Source organism: Peromyscus eremicus, chromosome 16_21, assembly GCF_949786415.1.
Source record: "Peromyscus eremicus chromosome 16_21, PerEre_H2_v1, whole genome shotgun sequence".
Lineage (NCBI taxonomy): Eukaryota > Metazoa > Chordata > Mammalia > Rodentia > Cricetidae > Peromyscus > Peromyscus eremicus.
Window position 1 is genome coordinate 5,237,080 of NC_081432.1, and position 26,827 is coordinate 5,263,906.

The following is a 26,827-nucleotide window of genomic DNA, read 5'->3' on the forward strand; positions in this document are numbered from 1 at the left end:
TCACTGTTAATGTTCTTCACTCACTGGTGTCATAACAGCACCTTTCTTCTTTATCTTAGTTAGGAATTATACATCGCTCCTCTCAGGTTTGACCCCTTTCCTTAGCCAAGTGAATGGTCATGTAGGGTCACCAAAGACCTGCCAACCTGCTTGGCTGGCTTTGTTGGTTCGTGGTGTAGCCAGGTGCTTGGATGGCCCGCTGTGGCCTGGTCAGAAAAATGTTCAGCAAATGGTTCTGTTGGGATGTTCTTCTTGCACTTTTACCCTATGCAGCATCCATGAAAACGACTCCCCACTCGGGTGCAGACAGCATCATGTCCGCTCAAGCTGGGGGAAGGCCCTTCTCCTAAGAGGCCCTGGAGATGAAGCCCTTATATTTTGTCAGGGAAGCAATTCCAGAATTAGGTTCAGAGGTTGCTAAACCATAGCTGCCTGTTTTTATGTGGCTCATGAGCTAAGAATGGTTTTACATCTTAAGTTATGAAAAGGATGGTATTTTATAACATGAAAATCGTATGAAATTCAAATTTCAGTGTCAGAAACACTAGTTTTATTGGTGAGTAGAGATACTCATTCATTTGGACTCTGTTTCCCTGCTACAGCTGCAGAGACCACGTGGCTCCTAAAAGGATGAAATGTTTACTCTGGCCATTTAGAGGGTTAGTTTGCTGACACCTGACCCAGTCCAAGAACTCCTGAGGAAAGGGCGAGGAAAAGGAAGGGTGGGGTGGTGGGGCTGCCTCAGTCCTGGGCTGCCCCAGTTAGACGGAAGCCACAGGCAGGCTTTGGGGCATCATGCCAAGTCCCCTTTGGGCTCTGTCTCCTCCCCTCCCCCACCCCCAGGCAGAAGCCTCCTGATGCCCTTTGAAGACTGCGGAGACCTGGAGCCCCTGGAGCTGGTGTGGGCCAAGTGCCGAGGCTACCCCTCCTACCCTGCCTTGGTGAGTCTGCCCCAGACGACACCCTTCTGTCCCCTCTTCCCCCGGTGGCTCTGGCCCCTGCCTTGCCTTGGGGGACTATCCGATTGGATCGAGCTGGCAGAGTGTGATGGGAGTCAGGGCACCTTTAGCTGCAGAGGGCTGGGGGCTTTACCATAGCTTTCCCGGGGCAAACCAGCAAGCCTCCCCTCCCCCTCCACACAGACAAAGGCTCCAGGTGTTCAGAAACCAGGTTCTCAGGGCTTCCTTAGCATTGTTCATTTGCTTCTCTGGAGGAGGAACATTGCCTAGTGGAGTTTTTAAATGCTGCTAATAATGCTTAGCTGTGGTAGTAAACATCTGCCATACTAAATCCTTGGAGTGCCAGGGGCAGAGTGGTTGATCTTGTTTTGTAGGGAGGAGAGCAGGGTCTGTCAGCCACTGTCAGCCAGCTAATATTAGCAGCAGGGTGGGAATTGGATTCCAGAGCTCAGAATGCGATGTAAGGCCTTTGTTTTGAGCCACCTGTGTGTCCTCTCGGGACTGCACTCAGCCCCTCCCCCATGCGTCAGTGTGCACATGAGGCAGTACCGCCTTTACCCTTCCCACGTCTCAGCGTACCGTGAACATGTCATCTCACATGATGTCCTTGTTAGTGATGACATCATCCCTCAGTTGATCTTGTGTACCACGCTTGGACCATTCCCTAGTTCCCCGGTTAGATTTCCCTTTCCACTGTTGTCAGTGAACATCTTAGCTTTATCTTGGCTCACAATTGTGATTATTTCTTAGGAGTGCCCACTAGGGCTAACATCTATACAGAATTCTGGCACAAGTTGCCAAACTGCCCGGAAATTAGTTCTGGTTTATACTCCCACTAGTAGTGGCTAACAACTGTTTACCACCTTGGCTGCAGTCTCCTAAGACTGTCCCAGACTGGGAGCCACAGGCTCTGAAGACAGCACCCACTGGGGTCCTTTGGGTCTTCTAAGAATCATCTGGGAGATTTTAGGGTGTACAAAGTCAGCTCCACCTGAGAACACCTGATGAGCCTTCCAGAGCCTGGGCTGAGGCATCCGCGTTCTCAGACGTTTCTTAGGGTCTGTAGCCCCGGTGGGAACCCCGCTCTCACATGCACAGCTCTGGGCTTTCCCCAGCCCTGCCTCTCTGTGACCCTTGAGCCCAACAACAGCGGTCTCAGTGATGTCATACCACCTCCTGGAGCCAGATTGGTTCCTTTTACCTACCTTGTCCCCCCTTACTACGGCAGGTGTGGAAAATCCGCACTGGTCCAGTAGCTGGAGACACTGAACTGGAAAGCCTATAAAAATGAGACCACAGCTTAGTCATTAAGGAAGCAGTTAATGCTGGCAGGTTTGGAGTGGTTTTGGTTTTTGGTTTTTTGGTTTTTCGAGACAGGGTTTCTCTGTGTAGCTTTGTGTCTGTCCTGGATCTCACTCTGTAGCCCAAGCTGGCCTCGAACTCACAGGGATCCGCCTGCCTCTGCCTCCCGAGTGCTGGGATTAAAGGCGTGCGCCACTGCTGCCCGGCTGTTTTTTGTTTTTTTTATTGCTGTTGTCTTTAAACTTCACAATGCAACAGTGACATCCAAACCTAGTCTTTAGAATATAAACAAACAGAACACTGGGACATGGTGGCACATGCCATTAATCCCAGCATAGGCAGGTAGATTTCATTGAGTTTAAGGCCCGTCTACAGAGTTCCAGGTCAGTTAGGATTATATAGTGAGACCCTGTCTCTCCCCCAAAAAAGGAAAGAAACAAAAAAAGAGACTACAAAGAAGAAATTCAATCACCACCTGAACACAACCTGTGTTTTTATTTTGGTGCATGCCCTGCGGCCATTTTCCTGTGCATGTAGATTTTGCATGCTATGCTGTATTTTAATCTTTTTAAAATAAATGTGTGGGGGGTGTTTTGGAAAAACAGAAAAGAAGAAAGCAATGCAAACCACCCCATTCTAGCATGTTGACTAAATGTTTGTACTGTTCCCTTTATCACTGTTCATGTACTACAGTTGTGATCATGTACTACAGTTGTGACAGTATGTGCACTCTGACTGTATGGTATGTTGAGCCTTCCCACGAGCTTCCTGTCTGTGCTCTGTAAACCTGCATCCTGTTCAGTGAGTGAATGGACCATTACCGTCTTGGGGTGTGAAAGCTGTCTTCAGGTGTCGACCCATCCTCCCTGCTCTTGCCCCCAGCAGGTCTTCACAGTCTGTTCTTGATAACCAGCATGTGCAAGTGGAACAGAGTAACCCCACTGTTTCTTGGGTAGCTGAGGAAGCTTAGGGCCGGGTCTGTTATCCGCTAACATCTTCAGTTCAGTTCCAGGAAGAGTGACAGGCTGGGAGGTGGTTTTGACCACCATGTAGCTGGTGGGTGGGCTAGAGGTCAGTTGTTCTTAGAGTCTTTACATTTTTTATTTTAGATTTATTCATGTGTATGTATATGAGTATTTTGCTTATATGTATGTATGTATGTATGTGCACCATGTACATGTCTGGTGCCCGAGGAGGTCAGAAAGTGTCAGAGTCTCCTGGAACTCGAGTTCCAGATGGTTGTGAGCCACCCTGTGGGTACCAGGAGCTGAACTTGGGTCCTCTGGAAGAGCAGCCAGTGCTCCTACTGCCGAGCTGTCTCTCAGTGCCTTAGAGTGAACTCTTAACCAGACCACCTGCATTCAGCTGTTTGTCTTGGGGGACATGGGGTGCTGGCAGATGCCCAAGAGTGTGAGAGCAGTTTGTTATGAGAGGAGGTCCCCTGGGACAGGGCATAGGAATTAAGATTGCTCTGTCTCTAGAGGGCTGCTTCCTCTGTCAGTTTCCAAGTCTCTCTGGCCTTTGTGCACAGAGAGAGGTTATGAGCCAGCTGCTCTGGATGTGGGGGCTGTGTTGGAGGCTGCCTGGAGCACAGGCCTAATGGTCTTTGTGAGCCGAGGTGTAGTGCCATCCTCCTGTGCTTGTCCTTCCCTCTGTCTGCTGCCACCTGTCAGAGATTGAAGTGAGATGGTGTGGATAGTTAGGAGCCCTGGGAACAGAAAGTGTTCCACAGACCAGGAGAGCTGCTGTGATGTTCTCCTGCTCACTGGAGAGCTGCTGTGATGCTCTCCTGCTCACTGGAGAGCTGCTGTGCTGTTCTCCTGCCCACTGGAGAGCTGCTGTGCTGTGATGATGTTCTCCTGCTCACTGGAGAGCTGCTGTGCTGTTCTCCTGCTCACTGGAGAGCTGCTGTGCTGTTCTCCTGCTCACTGGAGAGCTGCTGTACTGTTCTCCTCCTCACTGGAGAGCTGCTGTGCTGTTCTCCTGCTCACTGGAGAGCTGTGCTGTGATGATGCTCTCCTGCTCACTGGAGAGCTGCTGTGCTGTTCTCCTGCCCACTGGAGAGCTGCTGTGCTGTGATGATGTTCTCCTGCTCACTGGAGAGCTGCTGTGCTGTTCTCCTGCTCACTGGAGAGCTGTGCTGTGATGATGTTCTCCTGCTCACTGGAGAGCTGCTGTGATGCTCTCCTGCTCACTGGAGAGCTGCTGTGATGCTCTCCTGCTCACTGGAGAGCTGTGCTGTGATGATGTTCTCCTGCTCACTGGAGAGCTGTGCTGTGATGATGTTCTCCTGCTCACTGGAGAGCTGCTGTGATGATGCTCTCCTGCTCACTGGAGAGCTGCTGTGATGCTCTCCTGCTCACTGGAGAGCTGCTGTGCTGTTCTCCTGCTCACTGGAGAGCTGCTGTGCTGTTCTCCTGCTCACTGGAGAGCTGTGCTGTGATGATGCTCTCCTGCTCACTGGAGAGCTGCTGTGATGCTCTCCTCTCAGGATAAGATGGCTTTGCCCTTCTGGAGCTTGCTGCCTAGAAGATTAGCGCTTTGTTTTTCCCTTAAACCGAAGCCTTTCAGCTGTCTTTTTGTCTCTTCTCCAATCTTACCACAGAGGTATCTGGCCCACGCCCTTTGGGAAGGTGTGTAGCCAGAGGCTGTTACGCAGAATCAAAAGTGTTGGCGCTCTTACCGGGCTGTGCTTTCTGCATAGTGAGCACCTAGGTGCCCAACGGGGCAAGGCCCTGAGTACTGGAGGTGAGCTGCAAAGGTGACAGAGACCAACATGTAGCAGCCTGTAGTCATTTTCTTTTCTTTTTTGGTTTTTCGAGGCAGGGTTTCTCTGTGTAGCTTTAGAGCCTGTCCTGGATCTCGCTCTGTAGCCCAGGCTGGCCTCGAACTCACAGAGATCCGCCTGGCTCTGCCTCCCGAGTGCTGGGATTAAAGGTGTGCGCCACCACCACCCGCCCGCCCTGTAGTCCTTTTCTAAGACACTATAAGGAGAGGGCTTGCCTCTCTGGCTTGGACCTCCGAATTGCCTGCTCAGTCCTACTCAGTCTACCGATCAAGTTCTTTCATCCAGAGGATTGTTTGGACGAGGCTGGGGAGAGGGTAGGACAGTGGACTGGGGAGCAGTCCAGATTTCTATTTTGAGGTGCAGAGGATCACATGCCAGCCCCTCCATCACCTGGTTGGGTGCTTAGGTTTTCAGTGCCTTGATGGCTGGTCCTGTAGCTCTCCCATCCTCCCCTGCTCAGAGCCTGTCTCCTTTTCTGCCTCCAGATCATCGATCCCAAGATGCCCCGGGAGGGCCTCCTGCACAATGGTGTCCCCATCCCTGTCCCTCCACTGGACGTGCTGAAGCTGGGCGAGCAGAAGCAAGCAGAGGCTGGAGAGAAGCTCTTCCTTGTCCTCTTCTTTGACAACAAACGCACCTGGTAAGTGGCGCAGCTGCCACAGGACCCTTGCCAGGGTGCAGGCTCCACCCCATGTGAGGAGGCGGCTTCAGCTGGCCCATGCTGCTGGCCCATGGTAGCTGTTCCTAATGACACTAGCTAACGGTGCTTAGAGTCAGGGTGGAGTGGGCCTCCTTGGGGAGCTCCTCAAGAGGAGCCTTTCACCAGGTAGCCCAGAAAGCCACAGGAGAGAGGCCGCAGCCCCAGGCAGTGGGAAAAGTCCAGCTCCAGCACACTTTGAGTAGAGGCCTCAGCTTTTCTCTGTGAGCTCGGGAGAGGTGTTGGGAATTGAGGATCTCTGCACCCTTACGCTAACAGTCACTAAATGCCACCTGTTCCCTGGGACAGGCGTGACCTTGGGTGGGCAGCTCTCATGGTCGCCAGTTACTGGAATGGGACTAAACGAAAGCTGAACACAGACCTCGCCAGCTGAGGGAGTCTGGGCAATGTGGTGTCCTTCACGAGGGGCTTGGTGGCCAGTGGCTAACACGTGCTATCCCCCTGGTTCCGTGTAAAAAGGAGGCAGAATTGCTGGTAACAGAAACGCCCCAGGGCAGGGCTCAGGCCTGCGGGGTTACTAAGCCTGTCTGCTGGATAACAGTTGGGGCTCCCTGTCTTCCCCTTGATCTTTCTTGACCTGGTAGCTGGGCCCAGAGGAGCCCTGTGGCGTCTCCTGCAGCCGCAGCTCAGCTCTGCTTGTATTTCAGGCAGTGGCTTCCAAGGGACAAAGTCCTGCCTCTGGGTGTGGAGGACACCGTGGACAAACTCAAGATGTTGGAAGGCCGCAAGACCAGCATCCGCAAGTCTGTGCAGGTGGCCTATGACCGTGCGATGATCCACCTGAGCCGAGTACGTGGACCCCACTCCTTCGTCACTTCCAGCTACCTGTAAGAGTGGAACTGGGCCTGTGTCTGCCTGCTTTGCCTCTCCTCTGCCCCTGAGGCACGAGAAGCCTCTTCTGCCCTTGCCAAGTGTCTGGCTGGCAGCTTCTTTCTCATGGCAGGCCCTGACTGGACTGGGTCTCCAAGGGCAAGGCCCAGTATTGACCAATCATGTGGTTCCCCTGGAGGGCCGCTGTGTGCCAAAAACTCCCACCCGAGGTCCCTGGGGATATTCCCCCGAAGAACCACTTAGAAGCAGAAACAGCTGAGAGTCTTGGCCAGCCAGGGAGGTGGACCTGGCCCACAGGGCAGGAGGTCCTAGGCTGCTTTTCTGGGGCCAACTGCTCCTCCATGCCTCTCCCAGCTAACCATACCTCAGGGCAGGCAAGGTTCTGACACTGATCCCAGAGATGTGCCAGGGTCCCTCGGGAACCCACTGAGCTCCCCTTCCCCCCACATCACCCATCCTCACCCAGCCCAGGCTCTCCTTCCCACATTGCTCTCCTTTCCCCCTCGTGCCAAACTGACAGCAACATCACCAAATTGATCTTTCTCTCTGCCCACGTCCTTCCTGGCCAGCTGCTATGTTCAATAGGTGTCTGCAGGCGCCCGAGCCCCAGGTAGACCCCCCCACACCCACAGACTTCCACTTGTACTGCTGACATGCCTTGCCCAGCCGCACGCGCATGCCCCATGGAGGGAGTGGGCTTCCTGCCCTCCCTCCATCTTGCAGAGGGGTGCTGAGGGTGGGACCCTGCCCGTGCACTCGGCTGGATGGGTACTGAGGGTGGCACATGCCCTTCTCGTGGGCTTCTCTCTTCCTGCAGCAGACATAAGCCTTATTGCATCCCGTCACCGCAGGGGGCATGGGCTGCCCTCCAGCACCCTCCCCTCCCCTGGCTCTGCTGCTCCTGCTTCCCAGAGCCTTTTTCTTTCATGCCCTGCCTTCAACCCCTCCTCACCTCCTCCCTCCCCTCCAAAAGGAAGGAAGACAAACTGTGAATGAGGAATGCTGACTGACTAAGCAACGCAACTTTGAGAGGCTTCTGCTCTTGACATTTCTTTTCACCTCTTAAGCACCAAAGCCGCAGGCGGGTTTGCGGACCGCTGATTGCCATGTTGATTTCTACCTTGATGTTATTTTTAATTGTTTTAAATTTTTCATAGGGGAGTTTTGGGCAAAAAAAAAAAAAAAAAAAGTCCCTAGGGAGATCACTGCCATTTTTACATACTCAAACTTTTTAAAATACAGCCAACCACCAACTTGTTACACATTTGGGACATGAGCCAGAGTTTAAAAGGGAACCAACAAAACTCACAGAGAGGGCGGGATTCCGTCCAATAAACAGCATAGCAACAGCTGGGACAGGACGGGTGTACATAACTGTAAGATACTGTCGTAAGTTATTCAGGCCTATACTCTCCATTATCGGGGTCCTCCACTGTGCAGCCACGCAGTGTGGTCTAGTTAGAGGAGCCGACGCGTCCCCCTCTCCCTAGGTAGTTGGTCAGCCGTGGACTCTGTGACCCTTGTCTAAACCTGTGTTGTACGATCTCGGGGCTTTCTCCCCCTCTCCCCTCCCCCAACACTATCTTCTATTTTTCAGTCTCTGAGTCTTTCCCTCTCTCTGAGTCCCATCTAAGAACTGGTCTTTTAGAACAGGGTGCGGCTCAGATCCTGCTGTGGCATGGGGCCTCGCGCCTCTGTCGCGTCTGCTGTGAAGCACACGATGCTCTATTTATTGTAGAAAGTGACTTTATTTGCCTTCTAGAATTGTTTATAACAGATGGTTATAAGAGAGGTAATAAACAGAAAAGTCTATGCCTGTAAAGAATACGAGAGTTAATTTTACCTACTATAATATGACCTCTTATTTTCTCTCTGAGAAATAAATGTTCTAATGGGCAGTGGTTTGCTGTGCTGTGTTTGGTTTCCTTGGTGGGTGGGGCCTCCTATCCTGACTCCACCCACTTCTCTGAAGGCGGGGTCAGTAAGAACGGGCTTGTCTGTCCTTTGGATCCCACAGGTGAGTGTGAGGACCTGACTGGGAGCTGAGGATGGTCCTGAGGGTTGCCACACCTCCCATTACCTTCTCTGGCCGAGGTCCTTTTTGTGCTGGGGAAGTGGCTCCATTGGCATCCTGGCACCCCTTCAGAACGCTCACCAGACTGGAGACTAGAAAGATCAAGCCTCCTTTGCCATCCCTTCTGTAGTTGAGCAACCGGGGCACAGAGACCGGTACCGGAGAGGAGGAAGGGGCTGGAAGAGCCGAAGGAACAGTTGCTGAGGGGGAAGGAGTGGGAGGTCGGAATGGTGGGGGTTCATTGGCAGGGTCTGGAGTAGCCGTGAGAGGTTCCCTGGTTCAGGTTACATAGCTAGGAGCATATGGGCAGGGAATAGGAATCAAGGAGAGGGTTTGGAGCCGAGATAGAAAAAGGCCTGGATATAAGGTAACTCTTTCCATTTGCCCATTCGCTGACAGAAGTTAGATAACTCCCATAAAATATCGGGGTCCAGCGAGCCATTAGGTGGCCATTTTTTTTCCTTTTTTTTTATGCTTCTATGCACTTTATTTCTCATGTGTTTAATTAATCCTTTTTTTTAAAGCTTGAGGACCATTTTATTTATTTATTTATTTATTTTTATTTTTTTCGGAATGCTGTTTGTTGAAGGAGGGAAGAGGTCTTAAATACAGGCTTACAGCACAATGGGAGAACCCCAGAGGGCAGAAGTTCTCTACAGATGTTTTACAATCTTGCATCTAAGCTGTTAGCGCCCATTATGCAGGATACATAGACAAGGAACTTCCCTTAAGCATTCAGGAGGGTGAAACCCGGGAGGGAATTAGCATAGGGAGGATATCAAGATCAAGGTCAGCAAGCAAGGCAACAGTTATCCAAAATGGGGGCCAGGGCCCTACGGGTCCCCCTTTTACTAAAAAATGAGCTTCTGACTTAGGTTGCATGGGACGTCAGCAGGTCTAGGTGGCCATTTTTATTGTTATCAAGGAATATTTAGGCCATTTTTTAGTTGCAGAGGCAGATAAGCTTAGAGATCTGGAAGTAGGGCATTAAGCTGAGAGGTTTGAGGGTTTCCAAAAGGCATCCCAGAGGAGATGTGGGGCTAAATATCTTAGGCGTCCCAGAGATTAAGCGAGGATCAATAGTGGCACAGATTGCTCAGTATTCCATTGAGCAAAGACCGAGGTCTGGAGTGGTAGCCTGAGGATGAAGGTCCGAGAGACGAGAAATGAATGAAAATGAGGCCTCAGACCGCAATCGTGGGGAATGGCGGGTGAACGTCAGCGATGAGGGCCATCGTAGCCGTTAAAGACCGTGCACAGGGTACCCCCACTTCCAAGGACACCAGAGGGACGCTGGACAATCAGCAGTCATTCCCACGGGTCCAGGGAACTGTTGACGCTGACTGGTACAGGGAAAACTCACCAATCAAAGTAGCCAATGTTGTGCAAAGTGATCTGACAGCTGGGCAGATGGAAAGTGGGTAGTTGTAGATGAACCAGCCTTGGTTCAGGATCCCCTGCTGAGAAGGCCTGTCACGACACCAATGTTACTTGTCTGTGTTATTTACCGGGTGCGAGAAGACATGAGGTACAGTGGAACCCGATATAAGAGTTTTTATTAGGGAAGGGAAAGGGTAGAGGTGTCTAGGCCTACCAAAAAGAAAGGTGTGGGGTGGGTGGGGGAGGAGAGAGAGAGAGGTATATCCTGTCAGGACCCTAAGGACAGGCCAGTACAGATGCCTAAATGCTAACATTAACAATATCCACTTCCAGCAACTAGGTTATCGGGTACCATTTCACAGACTGCAGCAGTCTGCTTTCATATCACAGTGATAAAATACTCTGACAAAAGCAACTGAAGGGAGAAAGGGCTTATTTCGGCTCACAGTTTCAGAGGGATACCGTCCACTGTGGCAAGATGTGGTGGCAGGGTCAGAAGCTGTCTCATCATGTTGCATCCACACTCAGGCAGAGTGCTGACCAGGAAGTGATGCCAGTTCATAAAGCTTTCCTCTCGTGAGGCTCCACCTCCTAAAGGTTCCATGACTGCTCCACGGTATGGTTAAGGACAAGGTTTTTATTGTAGATGAGGTGGAGAACAGGCAGAGACGTCTGGAAGAGTCCAGAGTAGAGAGAGAAAAGTAGACTGAACGTGGCCAGCAGACTGGACTTGGCCATGAGGAGAAGCAGGAGCAGAGAGGGAGGGCGTCAGAAGCCCAGTAGGGTTACAAGGAGAATGAGTAGCTTCAGGGAGGGAAGCCCAGGCGCTGGGCAGTTTAGGTAGGGGAGAGGGTGAGAAGGATGTGTAACAGGTACTTGTGATACTGAGGGAAGCCTGGAGGACAGCGTGCACTTTGGTGTGCTAATAGACACTATGGACAGCCATTTGTCCCTTCTGCCTTTTGGAATTCGGAGAAATGGAGTTTCCTTTGGACCTGACGACCTGAGAACAAATGTTTAAACACATAAGCTGGTGGGGACATTTCACTTCAAACTATGACATGGGCCGCAGACCAGATTCCATTCCACGTGCAGATATCAAGGAATGAGTCAACAAATGGCCATATAATTCTTTGCTAGTATGGAAAGTTCCTGTCTCTGCTTTTGGGTAGAACTGCCCGCGTCAAGGACGAGAGGTCACTCACCTTAGGTGGACGTATCACTTTTGAGGCTAAGTCTGGAATTGTTTCAGACGCAGCTTTACAAGGAGTACCTAAGATACACCGGCTGCAGCTTGAGTCTCTGTAAATTTTTACTAGTGGATCCAGCTGTAAAACCTCCACCCAGGTCAAAATACAGAACATTTCCATTGCCTTCCTGATCCCTACTCTGCTTCACGGGGACTGCGTTTTGGGGAATTCCATATGCATGGAATCGTGTACCACATGCATTTCCACGTCTGGCTTCTCATTTAGCTTTTGTGTTTCTGAGTCGGTCCTGTGTTTCATATAGCCATTTGCTCTCTCACTGCTGAGTGGAATTTCATTATACGAACACTGTGTGTTTGTCCATTCTGCTGATGGACAGGGGTGTTTCCAGTTTGGGCACTGGAAATAACTCTGCTAGCAATGCTTTTACTTTTCCCATAGCCTGCCCCAACGTTCACGTGTGATTATTATTATCTTTTTAAGGCACAGCCTCACTCTATGGCCCTGGCTGCCTAAGATCTGCCTGTCTCTGCCTCCCAAGTGCTAGGATTAGAGCGTGTGCTGACATAACTGGCCGTTACACGTTATTTGATGGGCACAGTGGTCATTTCCCTTTGCTGTGACCCCAGGGGTGACCTGCTCCATCATGAGCTGGATACAGTTTGACTTTAATAGATTTTGCCATCATCCCTCGAGTCATCCAATGTGTGCTCCCAAGGTGGTGTGAGTCCACAGTGGCTCCAGACCTGTCCACCCATACCAACACTCACGCTGTGACACCACAGACCTGCTTGCTAGCTGCTTTCAAAAAGCTCATAGTTGCAGGAAGGATGATTGTTACTTGGGAACCCTGACTAGGGAGGGGAGGGAAGTGTAGGGAAAGGGAAGGAGGAGGAGGGGAGGGAGAGCTGCCCTGGAGGTGGGTTCCTGCAGGTTCAGTCTAGAGGCCAGGTATGTCACACCTGGCTGTGAGAGGAGTATCTTGCAGGACTGAAATGCCACTCAGATCCCCACACCAATTTTTTGTAAAATAGGTCACACTAGTAGTTCAGAGTAGCACAGTAACCCTTGTCCACATCTCATCTGTGCTGCTGGGCTCTGGAGGACACCAGCCTCCAGCACTTCTGTCCTCAGGCCTCCTGGTGACGAACAATAGAGATGGTACCCCTGCTGTGGGATGTTCTGTATGGCAAATGTGTTGCTGATCAGTCAATAAATAAAACACTGATTGGCCATTGGCTAGGAAGGAAGTGTAGACGGGACAAGGAAGAGAATAAAGCTGGGAAGTGGAAGGCTGAGTCAGAGAGACACTGCCAGCCGCCATGATGACAACCAGCATGTGAAGATGCCGGTAAGCCACGAGCCATGTGGCAAGGTATAGATTAATGGAAATGGATTAATTTAAGCTGTAAGAACAGTTAGCAAGAAGCCTGCCACAGCCATATAGTTTGTAACCAATATAAGTCTCTGTGTTTACTTGGTTGGGTCTGAGCGGTTGTGGGACAGCCAGGTGACACAGATTTGTCCTGACTGTGGGCCAGGCAGGAAAACTCTAGCTACACACCCCCTTAGCCTTATGTCCAGATCTTTCCTTGGCCAGAGGCTGATGCCTGAAGTTCTACCATTGGCAGATGTCCTATTGACTGTTACGTGGCTGTGAAGACACACCCTGACCACGGCAGCTCATAGTTTTGGTTGTGAGCCTAGCTTTTGACGGCTGAGCCATCTCTCCAGCCCTTGTTTGTTTGTTTGTTTGATTTGCTTTTTGAGGTAGGTTTTCTCTGTGTAGCCCTTGCTGTAGCCCTGGCTGTCCTGGAACGCCCTCTGTAAACCAGGCTGGTCTCGAATTCCAGAATCTACCTGTCTCTGCCTCTGAGTGCTGGGATGAAAGGCACGCACCACCACGCCCAGGCAAGGAAACTCTTATAAGAAAGTATTTAATCAGGGGGCTTGCTTACAGTTGCAGAGAATTAGTCCATGGTCATGGCAGGCAGCAGACAGGCAGTAGCTCAGAGCTTCACATCCTGATCCGCAGGAAACAGGCAGAGAGACAGTGGGTCAGATGTGGGCTTTTGAAACCTCAAAGCCCACTCCCAGTGACCGGACATGTCTCCAACAAGGCTACATTTCCCAATTTTTCCCCAACAGTTCAACTAGCTGGTGACCAAGCAGTTAAATATCTGAGCCTATGGGGGCCATTCTCATTCAAAACTCTGTTGTTGGGGGTTTTTAGTCTTTTTTGGGGGGGGGGCCACCACCCAGCTCCCAAAAAAGCCACACACATGGAGGCTTATTCTTGATTATGAATTCCTGGCCTTAGCTTGGCTTAGTCCCTAGCCAGCTTTTCTTAACTTATCTACCTTTTGCCTCTGGGCTTTTCCTGTTCTCTTTCTTCTGTAAATCTTACTCTTACTCCATAGCTTGCTGGTTATATGGCTGGGTGGCTGATCCCTGGAGTCTTTCACCTTCTCCAGCTCCTAGATCTCTCCTCCCAGTTTTCTCCTTCTATATATACTCTTTGCCTGCCAGCCCCGCCTATCCTTCCTTCTGCCTTGCTATTGGCCATTCAGTTCTTCATTACACCATCAGGTGTTTTAGACAGGCACAGTAACACAGCTTCACAGAGTTAAACAAATGCCACATAAACAAAAGTAACACAACTTGAAATAATATTCTACTACATTTCTCCTTTTTGTCTAAATAAAAATGAATGGTTTTTAACTTAAACATAGTAAGACTATATACAATAACAGTTACCAAGTAAGGATTACATTCACAATATTCTGCCTATTTGTAGTTAGCATATTCAGAGGAAAATAATGCATTATCTATCCTATCTTGGTGAATCCCAAGTTTTACACCTAACTTACTTTCTATCATAACTAAGGAAAACTGCAACTATAACTATCTGGTCTTCAACTCCATCAAAGACCCAGAAGGATGTAGTATTATCTAACAACAGTGACATTTGGCTGCCTGGACAGTCACCCAAAGTTCCTCTGCAACATTGGAGCATCCATCTTCAGCCTACAGGTCCAGAATATCTGTCAGACTTTTCAGTGAAGCAGGAATTTTGAAGGACTGTCCTGCCTTGTTTTGACAAAGCTCAACTGTCTTTTTCCTGCGTGTCCTGCATGTCCAGTCTGCACAGCAAGCACATTGTCAGCAGTCAAAGGCAAGAGCAGTTTCTTTGCCCAGTGTCTAACCTTGCCACAATGAAAGCAAACTCCATAAGGAGTTTCTTCAATGCCCATCATCATCTCTGAAGTAAATGGGTGTGATCAGGAGCAGATGTGTCTCATTGACGTCAAAAGCCCTAAGTTGACAAAACATTTTAAATGCCATATTCTTATTTGTTTGTTTGTTTATTGCAGTGCTGGGGTGAAGCCTGGGGCTTGTATAAGCCAGGCATGTACTCTGCCACTGAGTCACTACATTCCGTCCCTCATTTCCCTGTCAGTCGAACAGAGCAGGTTCTGATGGAACAACAGAGCAAGGTCACTGGCTGCAGGATTAAAAGGGACTGGAGGAGCCCACTCGCTGTTGGCTGGCCTTGGTCCACAGAGGCACATCTCCTACACCCGGGATCAGGAAGACACTGAAGACGCTGAAGAGACTCCAGAGTCAGCTCTGGGCTGGGTGTTGTCAGAGATAAGAAGGGTCAGGGAGACAGACTCTGAGTGGAAGCTTTGTGTGGAAGCCAAGGTCTGGAAACAAGATTGGAGACCCTGCTGGGACGAGGGCTGAGGAGGGGCAGCACACAGGCTGTCCTGGGTTGGCCACACTTGGGCCCCTGCTCAGGCTTCTTGTATGTGTGTTGTGCAGAATAGAAACCACTGAAAATAATGGGCCCTCTGTGGCTAAGGGGAAGGTTTGTTTTTCTTTTTTTTTAATCGGAGATAAGAGAGAGCAAACAGCCAGAGGCATCTGGGGGAGTCTGCTGTGGCTATCTCAAGGAATGGGGAATGGAGCAGAGAGAAACAGCAGGGAGAGAGAAGACCGGCAATGGCTGGGCTGTGGGCGCAGGACAGACAGCAAAAGTGGCGGCAGAGTCCTAAGGGGTTCTGCTGCGGCAGGAGCGGGCTGCGGCGGGAGCCGAGCAGGGCAGGTTAGCTGGACCACCGGTGTGGGAAGCAGTGAGTGGCTCTGATCCGCTGGAGGCTTGTTTGGGTTACCAGAGAACAAGAAGCTCTCTCCGTCCTGGGGTCCGTAGGAGCAGATTAGAAGATCACGGCTTCTGGCAGCAAGCAGGAGCCACTTTGCATGCTTCCCAAGGAATCCGGGGTGTTTACTGGGTAACTCAGTTTTGGACCTGACACCCCTGTGGTGTGCCCAGGGATTGGCTGTGGGTCCTTGCTCTCCTGGGACTGAGCTCTCGTTCCACCCCTCAACCCCTCACACCTTCAACTGCTCATCTCTTCCCCTTACCACCATCTCTCCTCCGTCTCCCCTCCTTAGCTTTTAGGACTTCAAATTTGCGATCATGTGATTCAGAACTCCAGGTCCAGGGAAGTCTCTCTGTTCTCCTGTTCTCTCATCTCACTTCAGAAGCATCGGAATTACAGCGGTGTGCCCCTGCACCTGGCCTTTGTAGCTTCTGGGATTGGAACTCGGGACCTCACACCTGCAACACATGATTTATTCACTCGGCCTTCTGCCAACCCCACACCCAAACCTCATCTCCCACTTTTTTATTTTTTTATTTTTTTGAGACAGGGTCTCATGTGGTCCAGGCTGGACTCAAATTTGCCTCCTAGCCAAGGCTAGCTTTGAACTCTTGATCCTCCTGCCTCCACCTCTGGGATTACAAGCATGCACCATGTCTAGCGACAGCTTGCTTTTATTGTGCCCGTGATAATGGTCTTGAGTCAGCGCGGTGTCTGTCTGTCTGTCTGATGAGTGCTCCCCACTCCCGTGTCCCACTCTAGGGAGGCATCATGATTGCTTCCTCGCTGTAGATTGAGGGTATCTGGTGTAGGAACAGCGCAGCTGTGAGTGCTGCAATTGTTTCTCCAGGGTGCCCGTGGAGTCCGGGTAAGGATTTCCCTAGTGCAGCGAGTGGTACAGGCCTCTAATCTCGGCATTGGGGAGGTGGAGGCTGGAGGATCAGAAGTTCAAAGTCAGCCTTTGCTGCATAGCAAGTTTGAGGACAGACTGGTGTAGATGAAACCTTGTTTGAGGAAAAACACATGAGACACTTCTTTAAGATGCCCTCAAAACCTTGTCAGGGACATAGAGAGCTCACTCCCACTGCCACGGTGAGACGTGAAGGCTTAGGATGTTCTGGTTTGCTCTTGGCCATGTTTGTCCTTAGCCTCTTATGCCTCCTAGACCAAAGACCTCTGACTCCATGCTCCATGCCCTTGTCTCAGCCCCTGTGACCACACTGCCTCCCAGTGGCAGTTTAAAGGCACCTAGACAAGGAAGGGTAATTCCACACACACAGTCATGCCAAGGGTGGTTTCCCTGCAAAGACCAGAAAGTTGAGAACAGGGAGGCCAGAGTCTGGGGGCGCCTCCCCCCCCCCCGGCCCCAGCTCATCTGTTTCTCAGAAGCAGAGCAGGCAGGAGCCACCCCTGTCCCCACTGTGCAGCGGGCTGTGTGAGAGTAGCAAGGCTGATCTGCCTCCCTTGACTCCACGCGGTGCCTGTGGCCTTCTGTGGCTCATCAGCCACCACGGGCTCTCCTGACAGGACTGTCTAGTTGAATGCTTCAGAGCTGGCAGAAGGTCCTCACTCATAAGCTGCCAGCTCAGCGCTGTAACGATCCTCTGTTCTTCACGACAATGGCTGTCTTCCCTTGTGGGTCTGCTTTTATTTTTATTTTGTATGAGGGTGTTTTGTCTGTGGGGTGTCTGTGTACCACGTTTGTGCCTGGTGCTCAGGGAGGCCAGAAGAGGGCACCAGATCCCTTGGAACTGGAGTTACAGATGATTGTGAGCTGCCATGTGGGCGCTGGGAGCCAAACCCAAGTTCTCTGCAAGATCAAGAGCTTTTAAACCCCAAGCTATCTCTTCCGCGCCCTGACCCCTTTGTGGTTCTTCTTATCAGATGAGACTCTTCCCAAATGTGAACCTGAACTGTGGTATTGAAGATGTCTTCAGCTGAGCAGTCTTAGAGGGATGGGACATTTGCCTTAGAATCGTGGACTGTAGTAGAGAGAAAATACATCTGGTCCCATGTGTGGTGTTGCATATTGAACCTAGGGCCTTACACATTCTAAGAGGCAGGTGTATTTGTTTTAAATAAAAAAATTAGGAACTGGAGAGATGGCTCATGGGTTAAGAGCACTTGCTGTTTTTTTCAGAGGACCCGTGTTCAGTTCCCAACACCCATGTGGTGGCTCGCAACCATCGGTAATCCAGTTCTAAGGGTCCAACACCCTTTTCCCACCTCCGCGGGCAGCAGACACACATGTAGTGTGCACACTACACTCAGCTGAGATGCTCATACACATAAACATTCCAAAATCTAAAATACAATGAAAAATTGCTTAAACTTATTGAAAAAAATTTTTTGAGACAGGGTTTCGTTGTATAGCCTTGACTGGCCTGGCACATGCTCTGTAGATGAGGTTAGCCTGGAACTCATAGAGATCCGGTTGCCTCCGCCTCGGCCTCCCGAGTGCCAGGATCAAAGGTGTGCGCCATTATACCCAGCTTTAAATTATTTACTTTTTGAGAGCCGTGGAGATGCCTGCCACTGAGCCTGTGGACCTGAATTCAATTCCTGGAACCCACATGGTGGAAGGAGAGGTCCAGCTCCTCCAAGTTGTCCTCTGACCTTTGCAGGCAAGGTGGCATGTGTGTGTCCCCACCCTACACAAAGTAAGTCAATCAATGTAGCACGTTTTAAAAATTACCTAATTTTTGAATCAAAACCCTATACAAGTGGGGGAGCATTGAGAAGGTCTGTCCCTTCTCTGGAGGCTGCCCATGTCTGTGGGCACTTGTGTGCTCTGAGGTTTCCACTTCAGTGACAGAAGGACCCTCTCACGCTCTGCTGGCCTCCTGACAGACCGCAGCACACCGCACCCCTTCTCCGAAGCTTGCTTTTTCCCTTAAAACATCATGGAGATCCAGCTCCCGCCCCCCACCATCTTGCTTGCTTTTGTTCTCTGTGCTCATGAGCGTGTCTGTCTCTCTGTGGGCTCCCTTCCGTCGGCATTTTTAGGGTGTGGTTTTCTGAGGTGGCCGGAGCACAATTCGAGGCTAGGTCTCCGTTGCTGAATGCCCAGTCCTCGCCAGTGTCGCACTGTTTCACAGAACGCTGCTGAGAGCCTCTGCTCACCAGGCAGATGTTTGTGAATTGGGGTCTGCTGTGCCCAGACACCTTCCCTGAGGGGCTTAAAGACAAGCAGAGGAAGCCAGGGAGGCGCTGCCATCCTGGGGACCTCTGAGTACAATTTGGGCTGGGTGCAGGGTGAGAGAGAAGAGGTTTGGGGGGTGGTTTGTGTTTTTGCTTTTATTTTTAAGACAAAAAAAATCTATGCAGGCAACTCAGGCTGGTCGTCTGGAACTCATGGTCGTCCTGCCTCAGCCTCCCTAGTGCTCAGATCACAGACGTACACCACCACATCCTGCTGAACCCACTTCTTTGTGAATCAAATCCACACCCGTGTATGAGCCCAGTACATTAAGAATAACAGTGGTGGCACACGCCTTTAATCCCAGCACTTGGGAGGCAGAGGCAGGCAGATCTCCATGAGTTCGAGGCCAACCTGGTCTCCAAAGTGAGTTCCAGGCAAGGTGCAAAGCTACACAGAGAAACCCTGTCTCGAAAAACCAAAAAATAAAATAAAATAAATAAATAAAATAACAGTGTCAACGCCCCGGAAGCCCTGTGCTGTTCATCTTCACTTGGGTTTGACTAGATCTGGAGTTGCCTGGGAGATGCACCCCTGGACCTGTCTGTGAGGACATTTCCATAGGGAGTTAACTGAGCAGAGGAGACCCAAGTGGAATGTGAGTGGCACTACCCCATGGGCCAGGGTCCCCAAATGAGTACAAAGGAGAAAATGAGTTGAGCCCCAGCATTCACCTCCCTGCTTCCTGAGTGCACGTACAGTGTGACAAGTCGCTTCCAGTCCTTCCCAGTGCCTCGTCGGGATGGGCCACACCCTCAACCCTTCCTAAACACCTGAACACCCTTCCTAAGTTCCTTTCCTTAAGTAGTGAGAAGTCACTGATACAGGACATCCCATGTACCATGACAACACCCTTTTCTCCTTTGTGAGGTTTAAACTAGGCACAATAATATTAGATAACTTGCGAGCCAGTGAGATGGTTTTGTGGGTAAAGGCGCTTGCTGCCAAATCCAAGGACCCGAGGTCAATTCCTGGGTCCCACGTGGTGGAAAGAGGGGGCTGTTCTGGTTTGCTTTTCTGTTGCATGATAGCACCATGACCAGAAGCAGCTTGGAGAGGAAAGGGTTAATTGGTCTGCTGTCACAGTCCTTCGTGGAGGAAGCCTAGGCAGAAACCTAGAGGCAGGACTTTCTACTGGCTTGTTCCCACACTCACGTCCAGCTTCCGTTCTTATACCCCAGGTCGCCCGCCGAGGGACCACACTGTACAGCGGGCTGGGCCCGCCTGCATCAGTCAGCGATTGAGGAAATGCCCACAGGCCGCTATGATGGGGGTAATTCCTTAATTGAGGTTCCCTCTTCCTAGGCAAGCCACGTTGACAGCTGAAGCTAACTATAACAAGAGTCTACTTCAGAAAATTATCCTCTGGTCTGCACATGTGCACCACAGTTCAAACACACACACACACACACACACACACACACACACACACACACACACACACACATTTATTTTTATTTTGAGACAAGATCTGGCTGTGTAGCATTGTTTGGCTTGGAACTCACTGTGTAGACCAGCCTGATCTAAAACTCCTAGAGATCTGCCTGCTTCTGCCCCCTGAATGCTGGCATTAAAGGCATTGCGCTACCATGCCCAGTTTAAAAAAAAAAAAATGTTTTTTTTCCAATACAGGGTTTCTCTGTGCAGCCCTGGCTGTCCTGGAACTTGCTCTGTAGACCAAGCTGGCCTCGAACTCAGAGATCTACCTGCCTCTGCCTCCCAAGTGCTGGGATTAAAGGCATGTGCCACTAACACCCAACTAAAAATATTTTATTTGAAATTCATTTTTATTTTATGAGTACGGCTGTTTTGCCCACATGTACGGCTTGTGTACTATGTGCATGCAGTACCGCTAGGGGACAGCAGAGGGCACCAGGCCCCTAGAAACTGGAGTTACGGATGATTTAAGTCCCCACGCTGGTGCTGGAATTCAAACCCGGGTCCTCTGGAAGAAAAGCCAGTGACTTTTTAGCTGCTGAGCTGGCTTTCTAGCCCCCAGATATTAAAATAAACAATAAAATCTTCCTCCATCCAGTTTCCTAGGCTGTGTCCCAGTTTCTTGGTCTGCCAAAGGTACCCTGCCTCTCCCTACCCTCAAGCTGAAAACCTCAGCATTATCTGCCTGTGAATCATGTCACTCATCCAACCAGTCCCACATCCAGGACTCTCTGTGGCAATAGCTTTGCTGACTAGTCCTCACTCAGCCTGGCCACCCTGTCTGCCTGGCTCACCAGACCTGACCTCAACTCCCTTCCATGGCACTCCAGCTGGAGTGCACTTCAAGCCCTGTGGTGTTTCCCTTCTGACCTTGCCTTTCTCTGCCGCAGACTCCTGGCTCCATCTGCTCCAGAAGCCTTAGGCTTTATTGTCTTCTGATAACGACAGGCATGCCGCCTGCCAGGCACTCACAGTCTTTATAACTCCTGTTCAGCTTGGGAATGACTGCCTGTTTTGCAAACAGGGAAAATAGCAAGTGCATTGTGTGGGTCATACTGCATGTAAGTTCCAGAGCTGAGGAGGAGTCAACCTGTCTGTCTGGTCCCAAGACCTCCTCTGAGCCTCTGAACCCATCAGGCCTCTGCTACCTTCCCTGCCCTGCATCCTCCTAGTCTCCCCACATCATATCCAGTCTCTAGTCCCCAGCTTCTCTGATGTTCCAGCTCACAGTGCTCCCCCTCCCTCTTAACTCCTCCCGAGGCAATCCAGCCTTGCACAATTTAGTAGTTAATTACAGAGTGACTTGGATGGGTCTCTGGTTACTTCACATTTGCCTGTCAGACTCCCAGGAAACCTGTTAGTATCTGGTTTGGGGAAGTCGGTGGGGGTGGCGGGCACTTCTCCTTGTTCCCATTGCCAAAAGCCATTGGCTCCTTCCTGTCACACCCCCGCCTCTGCCTCTTTAGCATGTTCGCACAGTTGCACACTCACACACACACATGCACACACTCACACACACACACCTAATCAAAAGCTGCCTTCCAAATCTGACAATTAGATGTCTGAAGCTATCTACATATCTACGCTGGACCACTCCCTCCTCAGTGGTTACTGGACATTGCCCTTACTATGTGATTCCAGTTTGGATCAACAAAACCATCCGAGTTGATGGGAGCTCCTAGGACCAGGAAAGACATTGATGTCACCACCTACAGAGAGGCCAGGGTTGATTGAGACTTGTCGGGGGACATCTTGGTGTCTCAGTTCTAATTCTGGTCCCGATGCTGTGCGGTGATAGTGATGGTGACTCCTGTGCCCATGGAGGAGGAAGGGGAGGAGGAGAGGGAAGAGGGGGGAGATGAGGAGAGGGAGGGGGAGCAGGGAAGCTTTTGCAGCCTTAGTGATCTGCAGTGACATTTTTGGGCTGTGAGGAAAATCACTCCTCCCCAGGAGTCATGCTGGGCAGCCCTAGAACTAAGCCTAGTCCCCAAGCCCATGACCGCTCCTCCCACCCACAATCTGTTTATCTGTGCGATCATCTTGGAGGGATCTAGCTTTCGTCCTATACGCTTAAGGCCGCACATTGGCTGCAGAGATGGCTCAGTGCTTGATGCTTTCCCAGAGGCCCCGGATTCAGCTCCCAGCATCTACATCAGACAGTTCACAACTGCCTGTGACTCCAGCTCCAGGGTATCCCATGTCCTTCTCTTCTGGCCTCTGCAGGCGACTAAAATAACATGGCGAGCCAGCACAGGGGTTGGAGGCAGGTGAGCCGTCGACCAGGCCAGAGAAAAGGAGAGGGCATGAGAGATGGGTAGGAGTCAACTTGACACACTATGGAGAGGGAGCCTTGTCTGAGGGTTTGCCTCCGTCCGATTGGCCTGTGAGCAAGTCCTTAGGGGCGTTTTCTTGATTAATGATTGATGGGAGGGCCCCGCCCGCTGTGGAGTGTCCCACCCCTGGGCAGGTGGTCATGGGTTATATAAGAAAGCAATCAGTGAGCAGCATTCCTCCATGCCCTCTGTCTCAGTTCTTGCTTCCCTGACTTTCCTTCATGACGGACCGTAGGCTGTAAGCTGGAATACCTCCCCCCAGTTGCTTTTGGCCATGGTGTTATCACAGCCATAGAGAGCAAACCAGGCCAGACCCCCAGAGCCACACTTCTTCCCTGTTACAGTTTTGCCCAGAGCCAGTCCTAACATAAGAATAAACAAAGAGAGGCGCTTATGTAAGAACACTTCCAGTTTGGGGAGGGGTGGGGAGGGGCACGGGTGGAAGTCAGGGGGACACCTGGGGAGGGTGGCTTGTCGCTCTGTCCCTGCCGCAGCCTGTCAGTGAGGGAGGCACAGGGCGAGGCACTGGCAGAGATTTTGCAGCTGGCTGCCTAAGGCTGAGAGGCACCGCCTCCCGCCTCCTGGGCAGGGAGCAGGGAATGCCCCACTCCTCGGTGCACTTGGGGTGGGTGGAGAGGGCTGTGTCGGGAACCTGTGCCCGACGTGAGTCTACTTAGGCCATGAAGCCAGCAAGGGGTCTGTAGGATCCTGCCCGTGACTCTGGGGGCCATCTGCCTTTCATCCAGGCCCTGGGGTCCCTTATCAGTCTTTTGGGGTGCCTCTTAGCAAAGCTAAGCAGGCCCAGGAAGTGGCTGAGTGAACCACCCATGGGTGCCTGGCTGGGACAGTAGAGTTGCCACATTCCAGGCTCTTCGCTGGCAGGGCAGGAGACACTGAGCCAAGGCAGACAGGTTCCTCCTCCACCGGGAGGCCAGAGGCCCCGAAGATGGAGGAACAGGTGTTCAAGGGGGACCCAGACACCCCTCATTCCATCTCCTTCTCGGGGAGTGGGTTCCTTTCCTACTACCAAGCTGGGGCTGTGGATGCTCTGCGAGACCTGGCCCCGAGGATGCTGGACACGGCCCATCGCTTTGCAGGGACATCAGCTGGCGCGGTGATCGCAGCCCTGGTCATCTGTGGGATTGAAATGGGTAAGACCTTTATTCTGGGGTCTCCGGGGAAGGTGGGCGGGGGCTGCTGGAGGGACTCCTCTGAGCAGGACCTGAACGGCTTTGGAAGTGCTTTGGGGACAAAGCCAGATCTAGCAGCTAGGAAATGAGATGGTCAGCAGGATCGTGGTCAGCCTCAAGGTGTGCCAGAGTACCCATTGGTGAGCAGAGACCTTCCACGGCGCCCTTAGCTGTGGGCTGCCCTGTGCCCAAGCCAGAAGGAAGGAAGCACAGTCCCTCCCAACACACAGACAGACAGACAGACAGACACACACACACACACACACACACACACACACACACACACTCCTCCCTCAGTCCTTTCATGAGTGAGGCAGGGTGAGGCTTCCTCTAAAAGGCAAACACCCAGGGAAAAGCAGTGATTCTCATCCTCCTCGTGTGGAGGGCATTCCCACCGATCAGCTGCAAGTTTGAGGTCTGAGGAGAGGCAGGAACAGAGTGGGGCACAGAGTAGGAGCTTCGTCTCTGTCCTGGTGGGCCACGGGCCACAGTGCTGACCCGGAGCTATGAGCAACAGGCTCCCTGTCTAGCTGTGTAGAGCACAGGCCCGACCACCACCCCTGCCTGCTCAGTGCCACGCCGTGATGTGGGCCCTTGTGGAACTGAAGTTCTAGAGTGTTTCAGAAAGAAAAGAGATAAATTTAAATAGGGATGTCTCCCCTGTCATGATGGGAAGGGACAGGGCTCTGTGAAGAAACTGAAGCTGGCCCGGGATGAAGGGAGAAAGGGGCACCGTGTTTGAAAGATGTTCAGGGAGGGCCATGCTGAGGAGGTGGCGCCCAAGTGGATGTTGCATGAAGTGGGGTGCAGAGGAAGGACCTTTCCGGAGCCCGGGGTGATGGGCCTGAGGGGGATGCGGGGTGAGGGGAGGTCGGAGGAGGCGACTGAGGGGTCGGGTGGCCTGAGACTACAGCGGCCAGCTCCTACCTAGTGCTGACAGCTCTGGGCTGCCAAGAGTGTGCCCCCGAGTCCTAGCCCTGGCATTCCAGTCTGCAGAAACAGAGGCCAGTTGCTGATCTTGCTGGGCCTCAGTTTCCTCCATCAGGGCAATCCCCGTGATGCCCTGACCTGGGGCTAAAGGAGGAACCATGTTGACAGGAATGAACCGCTTGGTGACTGGGGCATGGAAGTGCTGGGAACCGCCAACTATCTAGTTTGGGGGTTTTAAGGACCCCCGACTGCTGGGCAGCTTGGGTTGGAGGTAGACACCAGGTAGGAGACGAATGTGCCATGTGGATGGTGTAAGGATGGGAGACTGGGTTTAGAATGTGCTAGAACGTAGAGCTGATGAGACCAACTGAAGTGTCAGCTGTTAGATGTTTCCGAGGAGGTGGTACCCGGTACCCTGCTGCCTGGACCTCTGCTCCCGGGGGTGGGACTTTATCTGAGAGCATGGCAGTTGCGTGCTCACTAAGAACCTCGTGCATGCAAGGTGCCTTTTCTTTCTAACAGTGTGTAAGAAACAATGGGAAAACAGAGTTAAAATTTCTACCCATCCTGCAGGCCCCAGTCCACTCTTCCTCCCCAAGATGGGGCAAAGAAAGGGCCAAAAGATCTTTCCGGATCTTTCTTAGGCACAAGGCCCTCTGAGGGTACTCTCTCAATGCCTTTCCGTCCAGTGGGAAGGATGCCAGGCCTTCAGAAAGGGGCCTGGGGTAAGAGTTGGTCCCTCCTGGGGATGCAGACTCCCTGCCCTGGAGACAGTGTTCCCTGGGAGAAGGAGGCCCTGGACTTAACTGGTGTTACCCCCCCCCCCCATCACTCCACCCTCCTTTTGTTTTATTTTATTTTAGGCAGGGTCTCATGTAGCACAGGCTGGCCTTGAACTCTTTATGTAGCCGAGGATGACCTTAACTTCTGATCCTCCTGCCTCCTCCTTCCAGGGGTTACAGGTGTGCATTACCATGCCCATTTTTGTGGTGCTGGGAATTGAACCCAGGGCTTTGCACATGCTAGGCAAGCACTCTACCCCAGCCTCAGTCCCTGCTGCCTTTATATCAAGTTCTTAAAAATATACCATCCCAGTGAGTTTATGGCAAGACTTTAGAATCAATTCACTTTATTCCATTGGAGAAATAAGAAACCTGCTTAGCCAGCCTGAGGCCGCCATGGAACTCGGGGAATGGAAGGAAGTCGTGAAGAGGCCTCTGTGAGGGATCAAGGCCTAGACCCAGCATGGCTCATGAGCATGGCGGGATGTAAGCAGGGGTGAGGTATGAGGACCAATCCAGCTCAGTCATTTTACTGCCCGGTGATTTCCTGATAAGCGGCATGTCCTTTGTATCAGACCCCCATTCTGAGTTTTTAACATATTAAGTCATCCAGGCCCCACAACATCTGAGGTGAAAACTATTATTATCTCCCATGACACAAAGGAGGAAACTGAGTCACAGGGTACTTATACAACTTGCCTGAAGTGATACAAACAGTGCTTGGGAAGGTGCAACCTGAACCTGGCCAGAGTGGACACTTCAATATAGCCATGTCGCTGCTGAGTAGAGTGGACTCCCATGGGATGCTGCTCCCATGGGACGCTGTCTTTGTGGCTGCAGGGTTAGCTATGGGGGAAGGAGAGCTTTTCCCAGGCCTGATGCTGTGAGAGGGTGGGCTGCAAAATGTCTTGGGCCTGGGCCTAGTGGTGCACACCTTTAATCCTAGCACATGGGAGGCAAAGACAGGCAGATCTCTCAGTTCGAGGCTAGCCTGGTCTAGTAGAGAGTTCTAGGACAGCAGGGCTATGTAGAGAGACTGTGTCTCAAAATAGAACACCAAAACCAAAGAAAATTTTGTTTAAAAAAAAATTAAAGAGAACACCTTGGGGAGAGCATTTTATGTAGACAGAACAAGGGATTAGGGTGCTGAGCCATTACTGGAAGCTCAGTGGGGTCCAGACCCAGGTCTCCATGTGCCATCAACACCAGACCCCTGCACATTACTTTGTGGTTGCACGCCCCGAGTCCTGGGGTTGTAAACAGTACTGCAGTGAGCAGGCTGGCTGTGTCTGGCATGCCCCTAATGCATGCTAGCCCATAATGCACGCTAGCCCATAATGCACGCTAACCCATAATGCACGCTAGCCCATAATGCACGCTATCCCTTCTAGACTCCAGGGGAATCTGTCGTGGGCTCTTCTATGGCATGCTAGAGGATTCTCGGAAGTGACTGTACAGCTTAATCCCCAGAGACACACAGGTGTGTGTGTGTGTGTGTGTGTGTGTGTGTGTGTGTGTGTGTGTGCTCCT

At 51.5% G+C, this 26,827-nt stretch overlaps 2 protein-coding genes across 2 annotated transcripts in view; both read left to right on the forward strand.

Annotated features, from left to right (window-relative positions):
- Nucleotides 1–7,546, forward strand: part of LOC131926215 (bromodomain and PHD finger-containing protein 3) — a 29,336-nt gene extending 21,790 nt beyond the window's left edge. Inside the window, exons 10-12 of the mRNA XM_059281524.1 lie at nucleotides 844–941; nucleotides 5,535–5,689; nucleotides 6,415–7,546. Of these exons, the coding sequence (XP_059137507.1) occupies nucleotides 844–941; nucleotides 5,535–5,689; nucleotides 6,415–6,598 (437 nt within the window). The 3' untranslated portion in view covers nucleotides 6,599–7,546. The remainder of the gene's footprint in view (nucleotides 1–843; nucleotides 942–5,534; nucleotides 5,690–6,414) is intronic.
- Nucleotides 7,547–23,341: 15,795 nt separating this feature from the next.
- Pnpla1 (patatin like phospholipase domain containing 1) overlaps nucleotides 23,342–26,827 on the forward strand; it is a 35,845-nt gene continuing 32,359 nt past the window's right edge. Inside the window, exon 1 of the mRNA XM_059243882.1 lies at nucleotides 23,342–23,546. Coding sequence (XP_059099865.1) covers nucleotides 23,342–23,546 — 205 coding nt within the window. The remainder of the gene's footprint in view (nucleotides 23,547–26,827) is intronic.